We start from the raw sequence: 26,760 nt of genomic DNA, 5'->3' as shown, positions 1-26,760 counted from the left end.
ATTAGTTGATATTTTTGAAAAAGACATGTCCCTACATCTTTCTTTTTTTTTTTTTTTGAAGATATTATTTATTTATTTATTTGACAGAGAGAGAGACAGCCAGTGAGAGAGGGAACACAGGCACGGGGAGTGGGAGAGGAAGAAGCAGGCTCCCAGCGGAGGAGCCTGATGTGGGACTCGATCCCAGGACTCTGGGATCACTCCCTGAGCCGAAGGCAGATGCTTAACGACTGAGCCACCCAGGTGCCCCCTTACATCTTTCTTGTTCCCAAAGTTTCTATTCCCTCACAGAGGAAATTACACAGAAATAAGTAACATTCTATAAAGCATATACAAAAGTTATTAGCCTTATTAGAAATGTTATCCTGGGGGAAAAAAAAAAAAGGAATGTTATCCTGCAAACTACAGATTGTTAAAAGAACTTATTTCAAGGATTTTTAATATTTCAGAAAGACAATTTCTTCTGCTATTTATATGCTCCAAAAAATATCACATTTGACAAAGTCCTCGCATCTTTAATTCAAGTACGTAAAACTGAATTATCTCTATGGTCATCCTTTCTCAGCTGTAAAATTCTATTCATATACTCAACATGGACCTCCAAGAAGAGCTAAGGAAATCAACAGGCAACTGTGTTAAGCTGAAGAATTTTGTATAAAGGCTTTATAAAGCAAGCTGTGGACACTATAAGAGAAATAAAAAGTCAATCTTACCCCTAACCCCAATTAATTTGAATATAAAACTTCTAAGTTAAATTTAAATTTTATTTAAAGAACAAAATATCTTTCATGAAAAAAGTATAATTTGCCCATTTTTCATTAACATAATCATTTTTAAAGTTTTTCTTAATAAAATTCTTGTCTCAATACAAGTACTTCTTAAAAAAAGACTGCTTCACGAACTATGTATGTGTTAGCTAAAAGCTAACAGGAAAGAAAACATAAACCTTCTCTGTAAGCGTTACAATTAGAATATCAACCATACTTGACTATCAAAAATAACTAAAGGCTCGTGGTAAAACATACAACGTAAGTACCTGTGGTCCAGCACAGCTGATCTTACAAACATCACAATAGTGAATCTGGGGCGGTTTGGGAGGCTGTTTTGGTTTCAGTTGTTTATTTTGGAATGGTGCTTTTTTAGTAAAGGTGGTCCCTGTCCAGGCAGCTGTCGCTGCCGCCGCTGCTGCCGCCGCTGCCGCCTGCTTCTGTTGCTGCTGCTGCTGTTGGTAGTAGGAGGATGCAGCTGAATACACTGCTGCTTCATAACCTGAATAAGACGTACCTTACAAATGAAATCAAACAAAGATTATGTTACATAATTACAAAAGGCCAAGTTAAATGCTATGAATTTATTTATTTATTTATTTTTTAAAAGATTTTATTTATTTATTCGACAGAGATAGAGACAGCCAGCGAGAGAGGGAACACAAGCGGGGGAGTGGGAGAGGAAGAAGCAGGCTCATAGCTGAAGAGCCTGATGTGGGGCTAGATCCCAGATCGCTGGGATCACGCCCTGAGCCGAAGGCAGACGCTTAACCGCCGTGCCACCCAGGCGCCCCTAAATGCTATGAATTTAAATTCAATAAATTGCGCTAGGAAAGGTATGTTTACATGTGCATATTTACAAATAATGAATATCTCACAAAACCTGGAAAAATCTTATTTACCCTCTTTTAAGTCAATCAACAAATTTTTAACTCAACACATGCCAGGTGTTATAAAGGCATAAGAGTATAAGATTTGGTCCTTAACTTCGAGAAGCTTACAGTTCAGTTGGTAGGACGAGACAGAGTGATAAACATACGTGGTTACAGAATCTGTTAATATTTCCCCAAAAAGAATTCTTCTGCATACAATTTGGGAAGGGCTGAATTTGAGGGAGAGTCTGAACTAGGATATTAGATAGAAAAAAAAAGAAACTCATTAAAGTAAGATTTTTATATGCTTGATGCCTAAGAGGATAGAAGATTTAAAGGAAGAGGAAACACACCAGGACTCTCAATCCCAGTGATTGACTGATGGATTGTGCAACTGATAAAAGCAAGGAGCCGACAGAAGCTGGTTTGGAGAAGCAAGGTGAAGAAACCTTAGCAGAAGTCTGTGATATGGAGCTGGAGTTCAGACGAATATATAGGACAACAGATAAAAAAATTCTAGAATTAAGGACCAAAAACACTGGTTCTCATTCTCCAAAAGAAAAAGAGCACTGTTATTTTCTGGTTGAATGCAGGGACTGATTCTATCCATTTCCACTGTTCAAAGTCTTTAATGAACAAGCACACCAAACTAGTCAGTGATACAGACGTAACATATACATGTTGCTTATGTTCAGTGATTTATAGACTTAAAAGTCTACAGAAGTTTAAATTTTGACAAAGTTGCTGATTTTATTTATAAGCCTACCACAAAGCTGGAAAACTTACCCCTTTCTAAACTAAGATCTCTGGAAATTTGGTGGACTCCCTATTTATCACATTGCAGTAACTGGGCAAAGAGTCATGTAAGGCTCAAGAAAAATATTCCTAGTTGCCAGGATGGCACATAAGAACTACTTAAGGAAAACTGAACTTTTGGTCTCTCAAATGCAGACTGCTATGTTGAAAAGAAAAGACTTATGACCTGCTAGCTCTGAGGCATCTACACACATAGGAAAGAAAACATGACATGAATTGGAAAGGTGAGGATTTAAGATGCATGGAAACTGAGAATCAAAGGCATCTGAAACTGGAAGTATCTAGAAAACAGTGCAATCAAGTAATTTGCATGAAAAGCCTTCCTAGACATTTATGTCAGGCTATTAAATTATACAAATGCTTATAAAGATAGAAAGTATGGTAAGAGAAGAAAACATGTAAAAGTAAAAGGAAGAAGCAGGTAGGCATATCAATAATAATCATATGATCTGATAAAAAAACAACTAGAAAACAACTGATGTAACTGATCAAAGGAAAAACTATAGATCAGTAAACTCTTCTGGTCAGTCTTACCAATATCCTATGTTACTTAAAAATGTGACAGAAGACCAAATGCCTTCAAAGTTATAGGCAGAAATATGTACAGTTTAAATTTCACTTTTAAAACATCATAAATTGTCTAGTTAAAACTAACAAAGCTATTTTTAAATTATAACTGGCTAGGACCATGATTTCTGTATGAATTTTTTTTTTTTTTTTTTAAGATTTCATTTATTTATTTGACAGAGAGAGAGAACACAAGCAGGGGGAGTGGGAGAGGAAGAAGCAGGCTTTCCAGCGGAGCAGGGAGCCTGATGCGGGGCTTGATCCCAGGACCCTGGGAATACGCCCTGGGCTGAAGGCAGATGCTTAACCAATGGGCCACCCAGGCGCCCCTGTATGAAATTTTTTAAATAGACATTTCCCAAATGACTAGCTATTGTGTATAGAAACTGTAGAAATGCCACATAAATGTAACCTCATGAATTAATGTATCAAGAAAATAAAAAGTAGCATAAGGGCAATAACATCCTACAAAGCTGACCAGGAATTTTAGTTTTTTTTTATTTTTGTTTTTTTTCAATTGAGAATCCATAGCATGAGAGGCAGTGTTCCAGACACAGTAAAGTCTCAAAACAGATTTATAAAGCAAGTATTATTATCCTTACGTGACAGATGAGAAAACTGAGGCTAAGAGATAGTGAGGTGCTTTAAACACTGAGTTATTTAAACTACAAAAATCAGCAGGCTAAGCTTAATATTTACAAAATAATCTTTCATTTGCACACCTGTAGTCTAAAACTAATAAAAGGTGAGCGTAAATATAGCTTACTACTTAATCTCCTATGACTATTAGCAAACAAATGTACGTTTCTTGTAAAAGCACTATGGGAAAACAAATATAAGGTTTCATCTCTAAATAAAAGCTCAATTTTTGAGGGCTAAAACAGTTTCACTTAAAAAAGTACTTTTATTAGGAGTGTCTGGGTGACTCAGTCGGTTAAGCATCCGACTCCTGATTTAGGCTCAGGTCATGATCTCAGGGTTGTGAGATTGAGCCCCATGTTGGGCTATGCGTGGGGAGTGGAGCCTGCTTGGGATTCTCTCTCCCCCTCATCCTCTCCCTCCACCTCTAGGAAAAAAAGAAGTACTTTTATTAAAAATGCTTACCAATTAGTAAGTTACATGTTAAGTTGAAATATAATTTTTAAATGCACAATATCAGAAACAAAACATACCATTTCAGTAGTAAATTCAGCATGTTACAAACCACCATTTAGCAAGATTCTAGAACCACCAAGATTCTAGAACTAAGCTTAATGACAGGAAAAAAATAGCTGACCTAATAAAATTGTGCATACAGAACTCAGAAGTCCTAATAATGATCTTTCTGGATGGCAATTTCACATTATGTATCACATATTTTTTAAAGTGCATAACCTCTGACATAACGGGAATTTCTAGGAATTTATCTTAGGGAAACAACTACCAAATACACGAATCTTTTCAAACAAGGATTATTTTACCCACTGTTGTTTCTAGTTCTTCCCTAATATGAAACCTAGCATCCCAAGAAACTTTAAAATCTATATAGTACAGTCATACAATAAAATATTATGCAGCCATTAAAAACTATGTATTTCTAAGCGTAAATTCTGACTTCTAAATACCATATTAGAAACCACAGCTCCTTTGTGAAATGGCTGATTGTGAGTCTTGGTCATGAAATGCTTGAAGTGTATCAGTAATAACTTACTGTGGAAGGAAAAAAGGAAAAAGTGCTCAAAGAATAATGATGCCAAGTCCAAAAGGCTCAAGAGCGAGTTTGAAAAGAATCTCATTGGCCAAATCTGGGAAAACATGTGCCTCAAAAAGAAAAATGAGAGTAATGGATTGTACTACACTGAACAAAAAAGAATGAGTCCATAGTAATACTAAAAAGAAGAGGAGAGGGGACACTTCCTTAGAGAAGAGTGCTAAGAATCAATGTAATAAGATTTTATATCCATCACTGTAGAACTTGATTCTGTTAAGACACTTTCAAAGGATCTAACACCACAGAGTGTAAAGTAGTTGGGTAATAGGCCCATAGATTACTTGGTTAATTATTAAGGGGAAAAGGTATCCTTAAAATGGAGAGATCTGGTAGTCACCACTTCAATTAGTGATTATACTTGGCATCATCAATAAGGAATTTATAGCATTACTTATGTGCTCCTGATGTGATGAAACACAGAAGTTTAGTTAGGTAGTTTTATTGACTAAAAAACTGCCAAAATCTAAGCATAAAGAAAGGAGATAAATCCAGATTGTGGGATATTTTACAGGACAACTGGCCTGAACTCTTAAAAAATGTCAAGGTCAGGAGAGACAAGATAAAAAGGAAACTGAAACTAACAAGATACGACAACCAAGTACAACCCATGATCCTTGATTAGACCCTGAACTTAAAACAAAGCAGACACACCAAACATTTTAGAAAGCTCAGCCATAAAAACCACTTGTGGACAACTAAAGAATTAGACAATATCCACATTCAGTTCCTTTTAATGATATTTGCATGTGGTTATGTAAGAGAATGCCCATATTCTTAGGAAATATAGACTGAAGAATTCTAGGCAAAGCACCAGGTCATCTACGACTTAAAAATATAATGCTGACCCATTTGAAATGTTTTAAGAGATAAAGCAAATATGATAAATATTAATAACCAGTAAATCTAGGTAAATGGTATATAGACTTTACACTATTTTTTTCAAATTTTCTGCAGAATTAAAATTTTCTTAAATAAAAAGTTACAGAAAAACAAATCAAAAGAATATCTTATATTTGGTGACATGAAAGAACAGTCACAATGAGAAAAAAAAGCAATTAACAAAATGGTATGCATTAGACAGATTCATTTTTTAAATTTTTTTTTTATTTTTTTAAAGATTTTATTTATTTATTTGGCAGATAGAGACAGCCAGTGAGAGAGGGAACACAAGCAGGGGGAGTGGGAGAGGAAGAAGCAGGCTCATAGCGGAGGACCCTAATGTGGGGCTCGATCCCATAACGCTGGGATCACGCCCTGAGCTGAAGGCAGACGCCCAACTGCTGTGCCACCCAGGCGCCCCATAGACAGATTCATTTTTATTAAAAAAAATGTATACACTGCATACATATATTCCCATGAATAAAACTAGAGAACATGCACCAAAATGTTAATGGCAATTAGTACCTAGGGGTACATGTCCAGTGATTTAATATTTTCTTATCTATAGTCTCTAGTTTTAAATGATGTATTACTCATGTAATATAGCAGTAAATAAAAATAACTTCATCTGTGTAAGATATATTCAAGCAACTGAGACAATGAAAGAGAGACAGAAAAGAGAGGGAGGAGAACTTATAAGACGGAAGCAATAACAGGAAAGAATACTATCATACTCCTAATTTTGTTGAATGTGGACATTAAAAAAAAAAATGTGTCCAGTCAGGTCTCACTGAAATAATTACATTTACAGTTATAATTGATTAATCAGATATAAATAAAAACTAATCAGTGATAAAGAGGGGGAGAAAAGTTATATCTGGGCAATCACAAATGACAGATCTAGGAATAATAACCTCTCCTCACTCCCAATTCACTTCTGTATGGTTGTCACAGTTAACTTATATATCTGTTCCCACTGCTCCTTTTCGGCACCCATTTGGCCCACAAGATAAACAAAGATACCGTAACAGAGCCTGCAAGGTGCTTCACACTGACATTTCCAACCTTATCTCCTCATATTTACCCCTTATATCTGTATTCCAGCCACAACAAACTGTTATTCCTAAATATTCCATGTATGCCTAATTCACCACCATATCCCTAGCACCCAGCATAAGCACTGAGCGTAAGAAATTTAAAAAAAAAAAAAAAAAATCTCTGAGAAACAGGGCGCCTGGGTGGCTCAGTCCATTAAGCGTCTGACTCTTGATTTTGGCTCAGGTTGCTATCTCCGGGTTATGGGATCAACCCCCGCATTGGGCTCTGTGCTGCGAGTGAGGCCTGCTTAAGATCCTCTCTCCTTCTCCCTCTGCCCCTCACTCCTCCCCTGCTTAAGCACGTGCCCTTGCACTCTCTCTCAAAACAAACTCTGAAAAACAAAAAAAAATTTAATTCAGTACTTAGCCTTTTAACACCCAAACTGCAGCAAAATATCAAGAATTAAAATTGCCGATATTGCCTTAAATCCTCCACAGAACAAGACAAAGTATTGAGAGAGAAATAAAATGCAGAACAAAACCATATAGTAGTACAAGGTTACGCTGTCTACAAAAAAGCAACAAGTGATTTTAATCACTGAAATAATGCAAAGTACCTTAGCTAGAAATTAGCAAAAGCAATGAACATAGTAAGGTATTAGTGATTATATTTCTTAGTATAATGATTATTTAAGGAAATATATAATTTCCTTAATAAGATAATAAAATAAACACATGATTATTTAAGGAAAATAGAGCTAGTCTGTCCTTCCAAGAGACATATGTTATATAACGATCTTATGGATATTTACAAAGGCTACCCAGTATTTTCAAGATTACTTATTCCTAATAAAGAAATAGTTCTCTAGTGGCTGAAATAAACAATATAAACAATTTGTCAGTGGTAGTCCTTGAATGTTAACCTTAAGTTTTCAAATTCATTTGGAAAAGTCAGGAAAAAAAATGACCCTGTAAAATACTAGGTGTTTTTTCTCTAACTGCAACGCGAGGCCCAGGACTCATGACTGGCTTTCAAATGCCCAAAGAGCATTACATTGTTAATATATCCTGACTTAAAAAACCAAACCCCCAAAACACAACTTATAGTCCATTTGTCACATCATACACATATATCAACACCTACCAATTCAATTATTGCTACTGCGAGTAAGATCATTCATTCCACAGAACATCAAGATAGTGTCTAATAAGTTTCTGATTTGTTTACTCATTTAAACACAGTTTATCCATCTTACCGGAATAAGTAACTGCCGTGGTACTGTAAGTAGCACTCTGGGTATAGGATGGCACCACAGTAGCTGCAGCTGCTACTGGCTGTACGGTGGAAGATACAGGATAAATGGAGAAAGTAGTGGTAGCTGGACTTGGTGTGGCTGGTTTTATGGCTGTCACTTGTCGAGTTTGCTGGGCTTGTGTATACTGAGTTGCACCTTGGCTATAACCCGCTTTGGGGGCTAAAATGGCAAAGAGATTTCAGAAAATTAGAAACGTGAACCTCAACAGTTATTGTATCAATATTCTTGAAAATCAGAAAAAGTGTAAACATCAACTGTAAATTTGGTGCTAGCAATTTCTTCTTGGCCAAAGGGTTGAAATTCTTATTACCAACTGAATAAAATATAAATCTATATAAATTCATTTACCATCCCTTCCCAGATGCTTTCTATGTATTTCCAAAATGGCATTTTGTCCAAATTTACAACTAACTGAAATAGCAGTACTACTTAAAACACGTACTAATAAAGTTTTTAGAAAAGGCATGTGTGTGTATTTAGGATAGTCAGTCTAACTTGAGGGTTATGCTTAATATTGCGAATAAAGAGGCTCAAATATGATTTCAATTCACAGTAGAAATGTCAACATTTAATTATATCGAACTTGTTCATATACCAATCATTGCATTTTATTAATCTATAGTGAACTTCAGTCTAATTCCAACTCACAAGGTGCCACTGATTTAATTCCTCAAATATCAACAGGTTGAGTACAGCTCTTTTTAAATGGCTACCATTCATGTTTCTGCTAAACTTTCTGCTGCCTTTGACCATATTCAAAATAAATGTTCACTCTAAGAATCTTATGAACCTTATTATCAAGCCCTAAATTAATAATCTTATTAATGATCACTAAAGCATACAAATGTAATTCCTGATAAAGGCCCAATTACCAGGGGGCCGAACTCACTTTATGCTTAGTTAAGGCACCTTAAATAAACAGCACTTAAGATTTATAAAACTGCTATCTACATGTAGTATAAAACTTGATCCACATGACACACAGATGAGGACATTTTACAAAAGGAAACTAATGTCCAAGAGCTAAATGGCTTACAAGGCACACAGTCAATGTCAGAGCTAAGACTAAATTAAGACTCTTTTGACTCTTAAACACAATCTAACTTTGAAAATTAACCAGGAAGTTCACTAAAGATCAGTGTACCCACAAATTATTAGAGAAGAAACTATAAGAAAAGTTGGTCATTATAATTCAAAATATTTTTATACCACTTTTTAGGGACTCACAGAAGTCTTAGAACTAAAAGTACCATAGAGAGATTTGGGTCAACTACCTCATTACAAGTAAGAGAACAGAGATGAAAAGAGGTAAAAATCACTCACCCACATTAGCAGTAAAGCCAGTACTAGAAGCCAGTCCTACTCTTTCCTAATCCAAGGCTCTACCCACACTCTCATGGTCCTTCAAAAATAACTAAAATAAAGGAACTGTTTACTTTTCTGGACTCAGAGAGCTTTGTTTTAAAAATTTTCAGTTAAGTCTCTATAAAAAAATCCATCTTTTAAAGACTACAAGGGGTGCCTGTGAGGCTCAGTCAGTTAAGTGTATGACTCTTGACTGAGATTCTTTCCCTCTGCCCCTCCCCCCTGCTCACATGCACTCTTTAACTAAATCCTGGGGTGCCTGAGTGGCTCAGTGGATTAAGCATCTGCCTTCGGCTTGGATCATGATCCCAGAGTCCTCAGATCAAGCCCCATATCAGGCTCCCTGCTCAGTGGGGAGCCTGCTTCTCCCTTTTCCAGCCACCCCCCCTTCTTGTGCACTCTCTCTGTCAAATAAAATCTTAAAATAAATAAATAAATAAAATAAAACAATCTTTAAAAAAAGAAAAAAAGAAATAAAGACTACAAATATGTAGGCTTCCTTGAAAACAAATTATTTCCTGTATTTGAACCATTACATTTACTGTAATATCTGAGGCTGGAAACAGAACCACCTGTTATTATCAACCAGAGAAAGATGAATTAAAAATACGGGCCCACAAAGAGTCTCCGCTGGTTACACAAGGGCAATAGCAGTATGTTCTGGGCATTTCTGGTGAAGATAAGGACCTGGCCAGAAGTTATCACCACAACTCCCACGGTACAGCTTACTTCACAGCAGGAAGAGAACTGTAAGCGGAAGACCAGATATAAAGTACATTTTGGGGAGAGAAGGGCACGATTATGATTTGGGACCATGGCCCTCTCCCTCTTTGGTACTCAAAGGCATGGAGCAGAAGAAGAGGAGGACATGGCTAGACTCTCCTTCTTGAGGTAATATAATACAATGAACTTAGGTGGACTCAAAGGGTATCTTCATTAAGCACAATGAATAATATATTTCGGTAGTTTGCAATGAAACTGTGTATGCCAATAAAACCCACCTGTCTGATAGTAGGTTTCAGCAACAGAAGGCTGAGGCTGGGCAGCAGCTGCTACAGCAGCAGCAGTTGCTGTTGGTTGTTGGTAGTACTGCTTACTATCATACGCTACAGCAGGAGCGGTGGATCTTACGTATGAGTATGAGTCCTAAAGAAAGGGAATGAAAGAAAATCTTGCTGTAAGTGAAGCTGCTGGAAAAAATTCCTAACTCTACTATATAAAAGTGTAATAAAGGAAAACAAAAAACTAACTATAGACCTAGGTATAAGAGTCAAATTCAAAACAAAGGGCATTCATTTTGGACTTTGAAAATAAGGTCAAAACCATTTCAAGCAGCATGTTTAACTTTCACATCAGAAAAAAAAAATCATTGAAACATTTAAAAATAATGCTTATCTTTAAAATTCTATTAAGAAAGGGGCACCTGGGTGGCTCTGTCGGTTAAGCGGTGGTCTTGATTTAGGCTCAGGTCCTGGTATCAAGTCTTGTGTTGAGCTCTGGGGCGGGGGGGGTGGGGGGGTCGGGGGGTGTCTGCTTGAGGATTCTCTCTCACACTCAAATAAATAAACCTTAAAAAAAATTCTATTAAGAAGTTCATAGCAGTTTTGCTTTAAAAATGGATCTCATAGTAAAGACCACCTGCATGTCCTTTGTGACTACTCCAGCTTTCTTTTCATTCTTTTTTATTTACCACTATTATTATTAACAACTTGTTTTTTAAAAAAATAGGCTCCACACCTAGCATGGAGCCCAATGCAGGGCCAGACTCATGACCCTGAGATCAAGACCTGAGCTGAATCAAGACCTAAGCTGAGATCAAGAGTTGGACGCTTAACTGACTAAGCCACCCAGGCACCCCTACTTACCACTATCATTAACATAATGAATAGAAGCTTCTGGGTGGAGGAGAGGAAAGGGGAACACAGGTTCTAGGGAGAAGGAACACTATATATGAACCTCCCAGGCAGTGAAGATCAAGGTGAGCTGGGTGAATTCTGGCACTAAACAGTGAGGAGGGATGGGGAGATATGCAGGTTGAAAGGCTGAAGAAGTAGACAGGGCCCAGAAAATGATGGGCTTCATACACATTAAAAACAATGGAATTTATTACATTCTGTCTCTGGACAAAATGAAAACAATGACACATGGCAAGAGGAATTCTGAGTTTAGTAACTGCAGATATCTTTTCTTTATTTACTTATTTTAGAGAGAGAGCACAGGAGGGAATGGCAAAGGAGAGGGAGAGAGAGAATCTCAAGCAGACTCCCCACTGAGAGCAGAGCCCACTGTGGGGGCTCATTCCATGACCCCAAGACCATGACCTGAGCTGAAATCAAGAGTTAGACACAACCAACTGAGCCACCCAGGTGCCCCATATAACTTGCCAAATATTAATAAAAAATACTAATATTATAATTCATATGTCAATTCATTACTTAACAAAATAAATTCACATACTTTAGAAAGTATAGAAAAACTAGGCAAAGTTCAGAAGATCCTAAAGCAAACAAATAGAAAGCAGGTTATTAAAGGATTAGAACCAGGGGAGCCTACGTGGCTCAGTCGGTTGCGTGTCTGACTCTTGATTTCGGCTCAGATCGTGGTTTCAGGGTCATGAGATGGAGCCCTGCATCAGGGTCTGCACTCACCGGGGAGACTCTTGAGATTCTCTTTCTCCCTCTTCCCTAGCTCCTGCATGCTCTCTCTCAAACAAATAAATCTTAAAAGAAAAATAAAGGTTCAGATTTATCCAAATTTAAATAAGTAGTAATTTAGTACCATGATAAACATAGTACTATAAAAGGAAATTAGATCTTCATGTTCCAAATAAGACTGAACCAAAAGCAACTATAGGATACAAGAGCACAGCATCAATTTCTGTTACATACTGAGAAAGAATACTTTGAGGGGAAGAATGTACAGGCAACAGAATTTCTGCCCTTGTTAAGTACCAAGAAGACACCATATAATTTGTTTGGCCCATAGAGCTTAGGCTCATGGTTCTTGAAACAGGAGACAAGAGGAATACTGCCATAGTACAAACAAGGAGCATCTTCCCAATGTCTTCATTTTTCTGAAAACCTTGGTTAAATATACAACTAGTAATTAATGTAAAAAATGGACTGGAATGGACTCAGGGGAATTATCAATAAAAACTCACTGCAAGGGAGCTTAATACATGGACTAGGTCCCTAAATTACCTAAGAATACACATTCATTTCTATCATCAGAGGTATATTTTGGAAGACCCAAGTTTGGTAAGCACTGGCTTGGACATTGTATCATACACTAGGGCCACTGAAGCCTCGTGTTAAGACTGCTGAAACCAGTAGTTTTCTTACCTGGTAGTTCTGTGTAGTAGCTGGGGGTGGTGGTGGTGGTGCTTCTTGTTGTCTCTGGGTATAACCATAGTCAGTTGCTGTATGTGCAGTGGGGTAGCCTCCATAAGCAGCAGCTGTTGCAGCAGCTGCAACAGCTACTGGAGCAGGCCTGGCAACTGCAACTGTGGCGGCCGCTGGTGCATAGGCAGCAGTAACTGTGTGAGCAGCTACTGGAGCCTGATGGACAGTGTAGCTAGCAACTGTAGTTGGATGAGAGTAGGCTACACCCGAAGCTGGCTGCTGGCTATAGTGTGGAGTAGAAGAATAAACATAATACAATTTAATTTTAAAATCTAAGAGTTGAATAAAATAAAAAGCACATTTTCAAGAAATTTAATCATGAACTACAAAACACCAAGTATTTGAACTCAGTAAGTCTAATCAATACCATATTTGTTACTGTTGTATAATTTTTACTTCTTAATCTTAATACACTAGACAGTCACACATACTATGCTTAAGATCATGGACCATATCACAAATCAGGAATGCCAAATTGGGATAAAAAGCAGTATTAGGAAGAAAAGAAAACTTGATGAAACTAGGAATTTAAAAAAGTATTTGTTGCTTGTAGAGTTCTTTATTATATTTTACAGTTTAATCTCTACAAAGAAATCATGTTAAAAATACTGAATTCTAACTCCAATTGTAGAAAACATTTTAAGTAGAAACTATTACCCAGTTGACTTAAATACTTCTGATTCTCTAGGGCAGTAGTTCTCAACTGGGGGAGATTTTGCCCTCCAGGAACATTTGGCAATGTCTGGAGATATTTTTGATGGTCAAACTGCAGAGGAGGTGGTGGTGATGTGTGCTACTGGCATCTAGTGGGTAGAAGCCAGTGATGTTGTTACATATCCTACAGTACACAGGACAGCTACCCACAACAAAGAATTATCCAAAGAATGTCAACAGTGCTGAGGTTGAGAAATCTTGCTCTAGGGCACAAAACCTAAAATGGACTCTCTATTATTTTAGATAAATTACCCAAGTTACAGGCAGCATTTCATTATACACATTTATTTTTCTCTCAAAAATGTAGCACATGTTGCAAAAAGAGACCTAAGTCAGATGCTTTGCAATCATAACCATTTAAAACTCAAAGAGGCAAAAACATTTTCCAAAACTGTAAATCAAATAAATTTCCAGCTAAAGTTCTCAGAGTAATGTTTAACTTTTTTTAAATTTTAACTTTTAAATTGAGAGTCTGTGTCACATAAAACCAAGGCTTACAGATGTTAAGCACATGAAAGTGTTATTTGTTGTTCTAGGTTCTCTAAAACACTCACAGTTACACTTGCTAAAGCTTTATTACCAAGGCAGAAATGCCTTCTAAAAAAAGGAGAGCCCCAACAGTTATTCAGCTGACAGGTTTTAGATGACCATGAGTCTTAATATGAGCCAACAGTTAAGAATAGCTAAGGAAAAAAATACCTGACATAAGCTGAAGCTGCTCTAATAAGTGTCTGATTCATGGGTTATAGTACAGGATATTCTTCACTGGTATGCACACTGCCATAGAAATATGGCATAGAATTAAAATTTGGGGCCGTCACATTTTAACTGTATTAGGGAAAACACTGATACTTATATAATGTATTCAAAGGGAATCAATATGAAGCTTATAAGTATGGCTATTATTTTACATAAAAAGTGGAGGACCTGGGAACATTCAGTCTAGAAGAGGTGACTGGGGAAGATATGAGAGCTGCCTTCTAATAGAAGAGACTTACTCCATGCTGCTCCAGAGAACAGAACTAGAACCAATGGATGGAAGGGTGGCAGATTTCAGCCCAATATGAAAAAGAAAAAAAAACAAAAACTTAGAACAAAGTCCAAAGAAACTCTTATAATTTATATTTGGATGAGGTTTTCCACATTTTGATATTAAAAGTAGCTAATATTTTCTACATATATGACAATTAAAAGGCAGGAAAAGGGAAATTTAAATTATAATAGTGGAAAAACTGGGTTTGGGATTGACATTTTCTATGGATAATTCCATATCCTTAAGAAAAAATGCCAATAACATTATATTTCTTCAAAATTCCTAGAACTGAAAAAAGAATTATATTTAAAATATAAGTACACCAGTTCTGTGAAACTTGTATTTAACATTTACTGATAAAATTTCACACATTCAGACTACACTGCATAAAAAGGGTTTGGTTATGTAAAAATTCAGATAATCTTGGATTCCTATACAGTTTCCATTCATCCCACTGCTCTTTATTGAATATCTGTTCACACTTTCTGATCTCCAAAACTTGTCCTACAGGACAAAAAACAAAGTGGGAACAGAATAGAATATCAAGTCAACTAGACAAGCAATTTGACTTATACTGCCTCTGATCCTTAAAACTTCATGTGACTAAAAAAGGGATGATGATATGCTCTGGTTTAAGTCTATTGTCCCCCCATAATAACAGTACGCTCTCACACCTATGTGTCTCAGTTTGAACAATAAATCTTATAATCTCCCTTCCCAGGAACCATATAACAAGATGTCAGTACACTTAGCAATTACCATATACTACCTGCCTAGGGCTGCCTAAGCTAACTCTCATCTGTATAGTCGGATCTGCTCTGTATAGCCAGGATATGGCTGGAACCATTTCCTCTACCAAAAGCATCATGAAGAACAATGATCTAGTTCCAATTTCCAAGGGTTAAGGGCTAGTGCAGTGGTCTGCTGTTCAGAATAAAGATTCTCTAGTTTATCTTTTTTTTTTTTAAAGATTTTATTTATTTATTCGACAGAGATAGAGACAGCCAGCGAGAGAGGGAACACAAGCAGGGGGAGTGAGAGAGGAAGAAGCAGGCTCATAGCAGAGGAGCCTGATGTGGGGCTCGATCCCATAACGCCGAGATCACGCCCTGAGCGGAAGGCAGACGCTTAACTGCTGTGCCACCCAGGCGCCCCTCTCTAGTTTATCTTAAACCCATCTGGGAAATTCTCTTTCAATCTGAAATATCCTTAGAAAATGGCCTTTTATGTGATGTATATGACCAGCCTGGATTATACCAATTCAATTAAATACCTAGTGGCTAAGTCTGAAAAGTAAGTAGATTTTTAAAAATTCAGGTCACATCAAGTTCAAATTAGTTTAAGCAAATTAGTCTTGAGCTGAAATATTTTAAACCAAGGTTTATGCCTAGTTTGTAGTGTTAGAATAAAAGGTATTAAATTATATCCCTACATAAAACTTAAGACTTACTGGTCATTAATGATTTTTAAAATAAAATAGTTTAAGTAAATAAAAATTCAAATCTTATGCCATAAAAACTATTTGTGAAATATGAAAAGACTTTCATTTTCATCCAGCAGACAAGAAGCTTCTATTTAGATAATATCCTTTGTGAATAAATTAAATCTAATAAACCAATTTTAAACCAGGACAAACTAAATAATAAATCACAAAACAAACATAAAAATATAGGATGAGCAAGGTTAAGAAATACTTGAAGAATCATACATAAAATAGAAGGGTATTTCTCTTGGGGGGAGAAAAAGGTAAAGAAAGTATTTAAGGAATTATTAATACTAAAAAATGATTAACACTTGTATATTCTTGGACTTAACCTGGAGGTTAATGGCCAGCTCTCTCCTTGCTTACCAGAAAGTGAAACCAGTCAGAGTCCTTACCAAAACAGACAGCCGACCAAAATCACCAGTCGAAGAAAGCCTACTATAAACTGCAAAAGAAACAGGAATAATCCTGCAGGGAATGGATATCTCAATGCAACAAACAAGAATTTTCACAAACTCTATTTGTATCCATAAAATAAGAACTTAACACCGTTAGAAGATAAAGTTAAGGGATATAACCAAGATCAGGATATAAAAACTATAAAAAGACAAGATAAATCTAGAAAGTCCAATATCCAACTAGAAGGAACTCTGAAAAGAAAAGAAAAAAGCAAATAAAAGAAATTAAGAAAGTATATTTCCCACTCTGGAAGGGAGGCAACATATTTTCAAATTTCAAGGGGCTACAGAGGAGCGCTTGGGTGGCTCAGTTCCTGAAGTGTCTGCCTTCAGCTCAGGTCATGATCCCAGGGTCCTGGGATAGAGCTCTGCATCAGGCTCCCTACTCAGTAGGGAGCCTGCTTCTCCCTCTCCCTTTCTTTGCTACTCCCCCTGCTTGTGCTCTCTCCCTCTCTCATAAATAAAATATATTTTTAAAAAAAAGGGCCTACAGAGCGCAAAACAGAATGAAAGAACAACACCTAGAGACATACAGCATTTCACAGCATCTCAAGGTTAAAAAAAAAAAAAAATCTTTCAAAGTCTCCGGAGAAGAAAAACAAGTCACCTGCATACAACTAAACGAAAACCAGACTTTTAGTGATAACATTAGTGGCTAGAGAACAGTAGACTACTGTCTTAAAAATATGAGGGAAAATGGTTATTAATACAGAGTTCTGTATTAACAATTAGCTGTACCCAGCTAAACCATTAAGACAGAATAAGGGGTTTTTGGTGCTTGTTTCTTTGACATTCAAGAACTGAAAGAGTTTACCTCCTATATACCTTTTCTTTGAAGTGACATGAAGATGTACTTTAACAAAAAATAAAACAAGAAAGAAATTGTGGGATCCTATAAATAGTGGGCCCAAACCCAGGAGGGAGATGAAAGCCCAGGTCAGCAGCTGTGTAGCAGGCCCAAAGACGCAGTGAGCTCGGACTCGAAGTAAAAAAAAGGACAGAAGCCTCCAGGAGAGAGAAGTCCAGGAAAATAAAGGATTGGCCAATAGACAGTAGACGAGGAGCCTGGAAAAATATTAAGATACAATCAAGGCAACAAAAACATTTTGGGGGGAAAAAAGGTAATGAAAGACTTTACCAAATATGACATTGCTCAAGAAAGGCATGATCCTGGTAAAAGACACCAGTTAAGCAATTAGTAGGGTGAAAAAAAAGCAAACATCCATTTGAACTTGAACTGAGGAAGATTCTTCTATTATGTGGTACAGGGTTGTAAAAATGGAACACGTTAGGAATGATAACCATAGAACACCACCACCTGGATCCACAGTAAGTACTAATTACAGTCATAATAATAAAAGTTTCTGCCTTAAAGTTTTAGCATCAACCTAAATTACAGAAGATAAACTATGATTATAGAATATAATGTAAATGTTAATCACAAGTAGAACTACAACTAAGTTGGGGGATGGGGTGGAGAAAGAGGAGAAGTAAAGCACAAGTGTTTCAAGATTCTTTTCCTAAAACAGAGAGTACTGAGATACTGACTACCTTTGTTGGAAATGGGGTATCTGAAAGTAAGAGGAATAGCCTTATCACTGAACCTGGAAGGAGAAATGAGAAGCTTGAAAGGGTGTGTACTAAATCTTAACTACGACTGTAGGAAATCAAAATATATTGCATAAAACGTTAATAAATCAAGACACAGAGAAGCATATTATGTAATGATAGGGAGTTAGAAATAAAACCAGAACGTTTTAAAGGTGGGAGTCCGTACAAAGTGGAATTGGGGAGAAGGGATTAGGAAAATAAGGGAATGCTGTTTTCTTAAAAAGCCCTTCTAGGGGTGCCTGAATGGCTCAGATGGTTAAGTGTCTGACTCTCGGTTTTGGCTCAGGCCATGATCTTCATCAGGGTTGTGAGATTGACCCCACATCAGGCTTCACACTCAGTGCAGGGTCTGCTTGAGATTCTCTCCCTCTCCTCCCCCAGTTTGCGTGCACGTGCACATGCTCTCTAAAATAAATAAATAAAACCTAAAAAAACATCCCTTCTATGCTATTTTTAATTACATTATGTATTATTCTTGGGGGGGGAGAAGCCTAAAACATAATTTTCAAAATGGCAAGTTGAATGACCAACCAACCACAAATTTAAAATACTCCTGTCTAGCTATTTCAACTCAATTCTAATTTCTACATTTCTGGTCTTGACCCTAACCTATACCCAACTCTGAGTCCATTTTTAGTGCTTTCAAATTCCATTAATAAGACCTGGATTTACATTATACTAAAGTTACAGTCACTACCAGCATTAAAACAGCTATGCATACCAGTGGCTTGTCCTTATAAGTGGTATCTGGTAACAGGGAAAACATCGGTATACCTCTTAATTTCTATACAGCAGTGCTTTTCAAAATATGATCCAAGGACTGCTAGGATCCAGGAGGTTATCCCTTTTTCAATTACAGATTGCCTTCATATAATTTTTTTTAAAAGATTTTATTTATTTATTTGACAGAGATAGAGACAGCTAGCGAGAGAGGGAACACAAGCAGGGGGAATGGGAGAGGAAGAAGCAGGCTCATAGCAGAAGATCCTGATGTGGGGCTCGATCCCATAACGCCGGGATCACGCCCTGAGCCGAAGGCGGACGCTTAACCGCTGTGCCACCCAGGCGCCCCTGCCTTCATATAATTTAATCCAAACAATCTATTGCAACAGACTGAATGCAGAAGCAGACCAAGGACCATTTTAATTGAGATATTTAGAAGATTTATACAAATCTTTGTAAAGATATAAAATAATGTCTCTTGTCTCATTTTGGAGGACAGGAATATAGTTATTTTTTTTATAGTTAACATAAAGAAATCTGGGGTTAACGTAGTAATCTTATTTCTTTAAATATTTTTTAAAATTCTAAGACAGTAAATATTAATATAACCGACATAAACAAAAGCTCCGTAGGGTCTTCAATAATTATAACTGCTTTAGGGGTCCCAAATCCATAAGCTCTGAGAACTACCATTTTATGATACAGAGCATTAACTTTGATTCATCATTCATTTCTCTGCTCTTTACACCTTTAAACTAAAACTTGTCTTCTATTCTGTAACAGGGAACAGTTCTCAGGGAAAATGAGCAGCCAACATGGTCAGAGCCCTGGGTCTGTTGCCTACAACTTCAATATCTCTATCGGGGGCTCCAAATCTCCCACTTTATCTAGTGTGCTGCTCTTAAGGATCATTTTGTGTTAACAGGCACAAAGGGCATTGGGAAGCAATGGCCTAGAACTCTGGGACTCCTGTAAGAAACCAGCACAGAAGGTGAATTAGAAAAAAGTCTTTTCCCTTTTTAAGGGAAAACTGTAGAAGAAACTTTCCTAGCTCAGCCTTGGCTCTGGGTAAAGAGGAGAGAAGTCTCCCCTAACATTTTTTCTTTCTTTTTTTGAGAGAGCAGCGTGTGCGCATAGGGTGGGGGGGGGCAGCTGGAGAGGGAGGGAGAGAACCCTAAGCAGGCTCCAAGCCGAGCATGGAACCCATCAGGGGGTTCCATCTCATGACCCTGAGATCATGACCTGAGGCGAAATCAAGAGTCGGATCCTCAACCTACAGAGCCACCCAGGCGCCCCTCCCCTAACGGCTCCTTAAAAAAAATTTATTTATTTATTTAAGAGACAGATTGAGAAAGCACATGAGCGGGGCTAGGGGGTGGCACGGGGAAAGGGAGAAGCAGGCTTGCATCGAGCAGGGAGCCCAACGCTGAACTTGATCCAAGGACCCTGGGATCATGACCTGAGCGGAAGGCAGCAGCTTAATCTACTGAGCCACCCAGGCACCGGCCCTGACAGGTACTTATTACAAGCTAGCCTTCCCCTAGTTTTGGGTTCTGGAATTCACCTTATCTGATTAGGAAAACTCCAAGCTAAGAAGTTAGTTTAATATATCTCTGAGCTGATACTGCTTTCAGATGTCATAAAACACATTTTCCTCTCTAAATGCTACAATGTTCTAAGAAACAGGAGATGGCAATAAAAAGCATCACAATGAATCCATAAGGGAACAAGCTACTAGAAGCAAGAGTTTGCAGAATAAAAAAAATTTTGAAAAGATTGTTATTAGATTATATACAAAATACAAAATAAGTACACTTATAGTAAAAAAAAAAAGGGGGGAGCACCTGGGTGGCTCAGTTCATTAAGTGTCTGACTCTTAAGCTCAGCTCAGTTTTTTGTTGTTGTTGTTGTTGTTGTTAAGATTTTACTTATTTGGGGGGGAGGCAGAGGGAGAGGATCTCAAGCCGACTCCTCAGAATGGAGCCCATGGAGGGCTCAATCTCAAGACCTTGAAATCATGACCTGAGTCAAAACCAACAGTCAGACGCTTAACTGACCGAGCCACCGAGGCACCACTCAGCTTAGGTCTTGATCTTGGGGTTTTCAGTTCAACCCTGCATTAGGATCTGCCCTGGACGTGGAATCTACTTTAAAAAAAAAAAAAAAAAAAGTAAGAGAGACTATCAAAACTAAGACAAAGGACCAAGAAGCTGATTACTTTCCAGAAATGAAATACAGTATACAAAAATTATAATCCAAAACTTAAGACATTATATAACTGATTAGACACGACTGATAAAAAAATTACTGAACTAGAAAGTATCCCCACAATTACTCAGAATGCACACAGACACAAAGAGATGAAAAATATTAGAGGTTAAAAGGGGAGGAGGATAGAATAAAAAGTGGTAAGTCACATCTAAGTAGCGTTACAAATGGAGAAAAAGAATAGAGGAAACACATCTAAAAAGAACGTCTGAGATTTCCCAAAATTAATGAAAGATTAATTTGGAAGTTCCAAAAAGAAAAAGGGAAGCTCTGAGAAGAAGAAGAAGAAGAAAAAAACAGTGCCTACAGAGACCAAGTGAGGACTCCTCAAGAACGAGGAAGGTGAGATTAAAACAAAAAACAAAAACTGTTACTAGCAGACCCATATTAAAGGACATTCTTAAAGATTTCCTCTAGGAAGAATGAAAATGATCTCAGAATGAATAAATGTCACGTTAAAAAGGTGGTAAATATGAAGGTAAATTTAAATAATCACTGACTACATAAAGTAATGGTATTCAACAATGACTGGCTGTGGGGTTAAAATCTAGAATATCGTACAAAATTAATAGCACAAAAATCAGGAGAGGATTGATCAAGGTTAAAGCATTTTAAGTCCTTGTATTGTTTAGGGAAGTAAAGATAATGATTAACTTTAGACTGCATGAACTATTCATGCTAAATTTCTAGAGGAGCCACTATAAAACAGAAACAGAATGTTCAATTTCTGACCTTATAAAAGGAATGAGAAAAAGTCTCAATCAAGAAAATGTAGATTGCTTCTGTCACTCACATTACTGGATGTGTTTTTTTCTCCCTGGAAAACATTCTCTGTGTGTGTGCATTATTTTCAATTTTGGATAAAATGGCAAAGTAATTGATAGACAAAACACTTTTTCAAGGCATACAAAATACAATTTGATCTTTTCATCAGTCCAAATTCAATGTTCAACATTGTTGGACTTTTCTATTTTCTAGGTCAAATTATGGCATTTTATGTATCTACCAAATTACTGACAGATTTTTCTTTAAATTATATTCAATATTTTATAATTTTGACAAAGATGCAAAATTAAACTTCCTCACAGAATCACCCTAAAGACAAACCATCTTTATTCTGTACACTTGATATTATATATTGTGCTCCCATTATCTTTACAATACTATCAGAACAATAACTGTATCACAGAATTTTAGAAGAAATTTAAATTTCGTCTAAGAACTAGAACAAATAAAATAACCAATCCTACAACTTTTACTAAAACATTACACTAGTAGACTACTAGTGGGGCAGGGGGTGGTTAAATATAATTTGAAAACTGTTAGTTTTCTTGGGATTCGTAACTCACAGTATATCAAGAAAAAGAATCATTATGATTTACCTGGGTCCACTCGACCTTTTGCACTTTATTTTTGAAGTCATTTGACAAATTATTTATACCAGAATAAGGGATAATAATAATAAAAAAAAACTATCAGAAGTCTTAAAAGCAGCGGCAGACCCAAATTTTTATTCCATATGCCCCTCGTTTTAAAACGAACCATGTTGTCTTAACAGAACTGCTAGTCAACTTTCACGCATGAACCTGGAACATTTCTATCTCATAAATGCTGACTGCAGATTTCAAATATATCTTTAATGAGTTCTAACTTATCATTACTTCTGTTTCTTCTTTTTGCACTTGAACTGTCAAAATGCAATGCTTATTACAAAATTTTAAAAAACATTTGATGGCTTTAAGAGAGATCTTCTTTGCTTCATAATTGCAAAACATTTTCAATTTTTAGTCTGGAATGATCAATATCAATCTTTTCCTTTCTACATCATTGATTTCCTCCCAATTATCTTTGTATACATACCTGCCTTCAGCATCTGTCCACTAATGAGTCATTTGAAGTAAATTTTGGTGAACAAACATCATAAAAGATGAAAGAATGCTGCCACATACACTTTTAGCAAATTGACATGTTCAAGATCTTCTCATGGAATATTACATAACGAAGTCATTCCTACTGACTGACTGGATAAAAACACCATATTTACTTTTTTATCCTTAGAAAAACTTTATCTTTCACACACTGATTCCTGAGCTAAAAAAAAAAATTCACCTAGGACACTGTATCTGAAGATTCTTAATCTGAGATTTTGTTTTTACAATCAATTTCACTATCACCATTAGTCTAGAGTGGTGCTGTTTTTTGCATTACTTATCTAATAATTGCCAAACATCTTCTTGTGTTTTCTTCTTTGCCGGTATGGACAGAGTATGGCTAACTTGGAATTCTCAACTGTGCTGAAGGAAAAAACTAAAAGCCAACTATAAAGGCAGTGTCTCTACTTTTTTTCATACCATTTTCAATTCAAAGATGCAAAAATTGGGAAACTGGGAGGCTCAGTTGGTTAAGCGTCTGCCTTCAGCTTAGGTCAAGATCCTGGAGTCCCAGGATTGAGCCTGGCATCAGGCTCCCTGTTTGGTGGGGAGTCAGCTTCTCCCTCTGCCTCTCACCCCGCTCGTGCTCTCTAATAAAATCTTGAGGGAAAAAAAAAAAGGACGCAAAAATTTGGGCAATGCAATGTCTTCCAATTATTTCATTATTGTACCACCCTTCTAGGTGATTCCAACATTCCTCCATTTTTCTATCATATCAGTCTTTTTTAGAGTAGTCGGCAATAAGTGACAAAAGGAAACAATTCCTAGGATGATGAAATAGCACAATGTTTCAAGACAGGGAAAAATAAAATCCATTTACCATTTATCATATGGTAAGCCTTAGACTTATAAAAGGATCCCATGGATCCATAAAGTAATTCCAAGATAAAATGAATTTTATTCCACTTTTAAAAATAAGCAGATTTTCTTTGGAAGACCTCTAAGGAAAAAAAAAGTCATGAAATATCAATCCAAAAAACAAAACAAAACAAAACAAAAAACCCCAACAAATGTCTGGGTACAATAAAAGCTGATAGACACCATAAGTTAATTAAACCAAAGTGCCCTGTAACTTCCTGAACTCAAGAAAAATTTCACCGATGAAAGACATGAACACTCACACTAAGTGAGATGAAAAACAAAACCAAACCAAAAATAGCCTCCTGACAAATGTTTTACAAACTTACAAGGTGTATTTTCAGAAGTTTTTTGATTTCATAAATGTGGATAAGTAATTATAAATGTGTAAAATAAGATCCTGAAATTCTTAAAGGTAGGATAACCAGATATTCTGAAAGTAATGGATAGCCAGTGAAGATTTTAAGCAGAAAAGTGTTGTGCTGAATTTACATTTTATGATAAGCATTTTGTTTATAGTAAAAAATGGTTTGGGGTGGGTAGGACTTGGAGAGTGAGAGAAGCTATAAAGCCACCTTCATAAATTACAGCATTCTTTGCCTTCACCTGTATGGTTATTGTTTAAAAGGTTTTTGTATTATTTTTCCTGTCAAAAAAGTATTACATTTCTTCAAATTTCTTTTTGAGAACATTCTTTCCCACTTAAAGCTGACTACCATATCAGTGCAATGCATTTTATACACTGTATTTTCCCAGAAATAAAATGATTTAAAATTTTTCATTTAATCATCTTTAAGACCAGTGCTTCCCAATATTTTAAGCTCCTTTGATCTCTAGGACCCTCAAGAATTTATATGAATACTAAATTAGACCACAAAACTTTTTTTTGTTTTTGAGCCCCCAGGATGAAGGTTCAAGGTATGCAGACAGAAAAGCAGGTTTCTAGCACGGATCTAGGACACAGGGAGTGTAGTTAACCCTATACACCCCACAGTGAGGCTGGAGAAATGGGGAGAAGGCCTTTCTCTTCAGGGATGCTATGTGTGCCCTACTGGAGACCACAAAACTTATTTTAAGCAAAATTTTATGCTAGTCTTTCTGCAGTTTCAAATAATTAGATTTTAGTTTTCCTATAATGGCTACTCATTAAAATTATACCTATAATTTGACAACTAACAAATCCTTAATCCAGCCTCTCTAAAGCCCTAACATTGCTTACTACCTCTCTTCTTCTGCTTTTTATGACATAACACTCTCACAGCTCTCTGCCTACCCTGTATTTGTTTCTTTCACTGGCCCTACCTTAAACACAGATGCAAGTTTGCAACCATGGCTATATTTTTTGTTTTTCTTTCATTCATTAAAAAATGTTTACTGAATGATGTATGCCACATACTGTTGAAACTTTGGTTTCATCCATACTCTACATTATATCCCCCATTACAGGGGGATCGCTACCATATGAATGATATCCAGATTCATACTACCAACCCTTACCCCTTTCCTAAGCTCCATTTCCAAACGTCTATTGAATATAATAGCTAACACTGATGGGGATATAATATATGCCAGGGACTGTTCCCAGCACTTTGCAAATACTAGTCATTGATCTCAAAACACAATGGAGAATGTAGAAGCCTCCCAGGATGCTAATAATATTCTGTTTTTGTTTTTAATCTGGGAGCTAGTTATACACGTATGTCCAGTATATGCCATTTCATCAAGCTATACTATTATATATGCAGTTCTTTTTACATATATTACACTTTCACAGAGAATTTTTTAAAAATCGCAATCCTATGAGGTAAGAAACAGTATTATCTCCAGATTAAAGATGAAGAAACTTAAGTATCAAGAGACTGTTTTCCCACTGTCAAATGGCAAGTAGTATAGGGAACCAGGATTCAGCTCAGGTAAGTCTGACTTCAAAGACCATCCACTCTCAACCGTATCAAGCATCCGACATTTCTATCCTGGCTCAACACATTTCCTTTGTCTTAAGTGATCTTCTCTCGGGGCACCTGGGTGGGTCAGCTGGTTAAGCGTCTGCCTTCAACACAGGTCATGATCCCAGGGTTTTGGGATGGAGCCCCATGTCCGGTTCCTGATCAGCAGGGAGCCTGCTTCTTCCTCTCCCTCTGCTGATGCTCTCTCAAATAAAATCTTAAAAAAAAAAAAATGCTTTAAAATAAAAAAATAAAATAAAATGATCTCTCAATTTTCAGAGTGAAAGACCATGAAGCGTACCTCAAATTCCATAGTCAGAATCCTCCAATTCCCCATTTTAGTATTTCATTACAACTCAGGTATGATCATTATCATGGCATGGTTATTTGCAGGTGTATCTGTCCCCACTCTCATCCTACAGAAGTATAAACTCCTGAGTGCAGGGACTGCACATATTGTAGATGCTCATTAAATATCATGTGTTACTCCCTACAAATATATTTTAACATATTATATATGAGACTAATATTAAAACAACAAAAAAGCCCAATGTAATCTTTATTTCACGAATTTGTCCTCTACAAGCATGAATTAAAGAGCTATACTGCACCACAGCTTTCACACAACACTCAGAAATATTATACTCCCAACAGTGACCCTAATTCTGAGATAAGAGTGCCAAGGACAATTTATGGCTGAGCACAGTAGGTGCACTCCACACCTTTAATCATGTATCTAAGCAATTCTAATATATTCTGTCAATTACTACACTTATAAGACCAAAGGTAGGTCTTCTGGTTAACTGACAGTGTACTTCTGAAAAAAAAATTTGACTGGTTTTACAAATATGTCTATTTAAACAGCTATATATTATAATCCAAAGGCTCATAAGCATAATTCCGTTTCTGGGATCTCTATTTTATTTTATTTTATTTTTTTTAAAAGATTTTATTTATTTATTTGA

The 26,760-nt window shown here is 36.5% G+C and overlaps 1 protein-coding gene across 1 annotated transcript in view; it reads right to left on the bottom strand.

Moving 5' to 3' along the window:
- ZFR (zinc finger RNA binding protein) overlaps nucleotides 1–26,760 on the bottom strand; it is an 81,933-nt gene that overhangs the window by 50,029 nt on the left and 5,144 nt on the right. The window contains exons 2-5 of the mRNA XM_034657047.1: nucleotides 12,711–12,993; nucleotides 10,371–10,515; nucleotides 7,945–8,163; nucleotides 1,037–1,284 (exon numbers count right to left, since the gene is read on the bottom strand). Coding sequence (XP_034512938.1) covers nucleotides 1,037–1,284; nucleotides 7,945–8,163; nucleotides 10,371–10,515; nucleotides 12,711–12,993 — 895 coding nt within the window. The remainder of the gene's footprint in view (nucleotides 1–1,036; nucleotides 1,285–7,944; nucleotides 8,164–10,370; nucleotides 10,516–12,710; nucleotides 12,994–26,760) is intronic.

This window comes from Ailuropoda melanoleuca, chromosome 3 (genome assembly GCF_002007445.2).
Source record: "Ailuropoda melanoleuca isolate Jingjing chromosome 3, ASM200744v2, whole genome shotgun sequence".
Taxonomy (NCBI): domain Eukaryota; kingdom Metazoa; phylum Chordata; class Mammalia; order Carnivora; family Ursidae; genus Ailuropoda; species Ailuropoda melanoleuca.
Note: the sequence above shows the minus strand (reverse complement) of the source record. Positions and strands in the feature narration are given on the sequence as shown.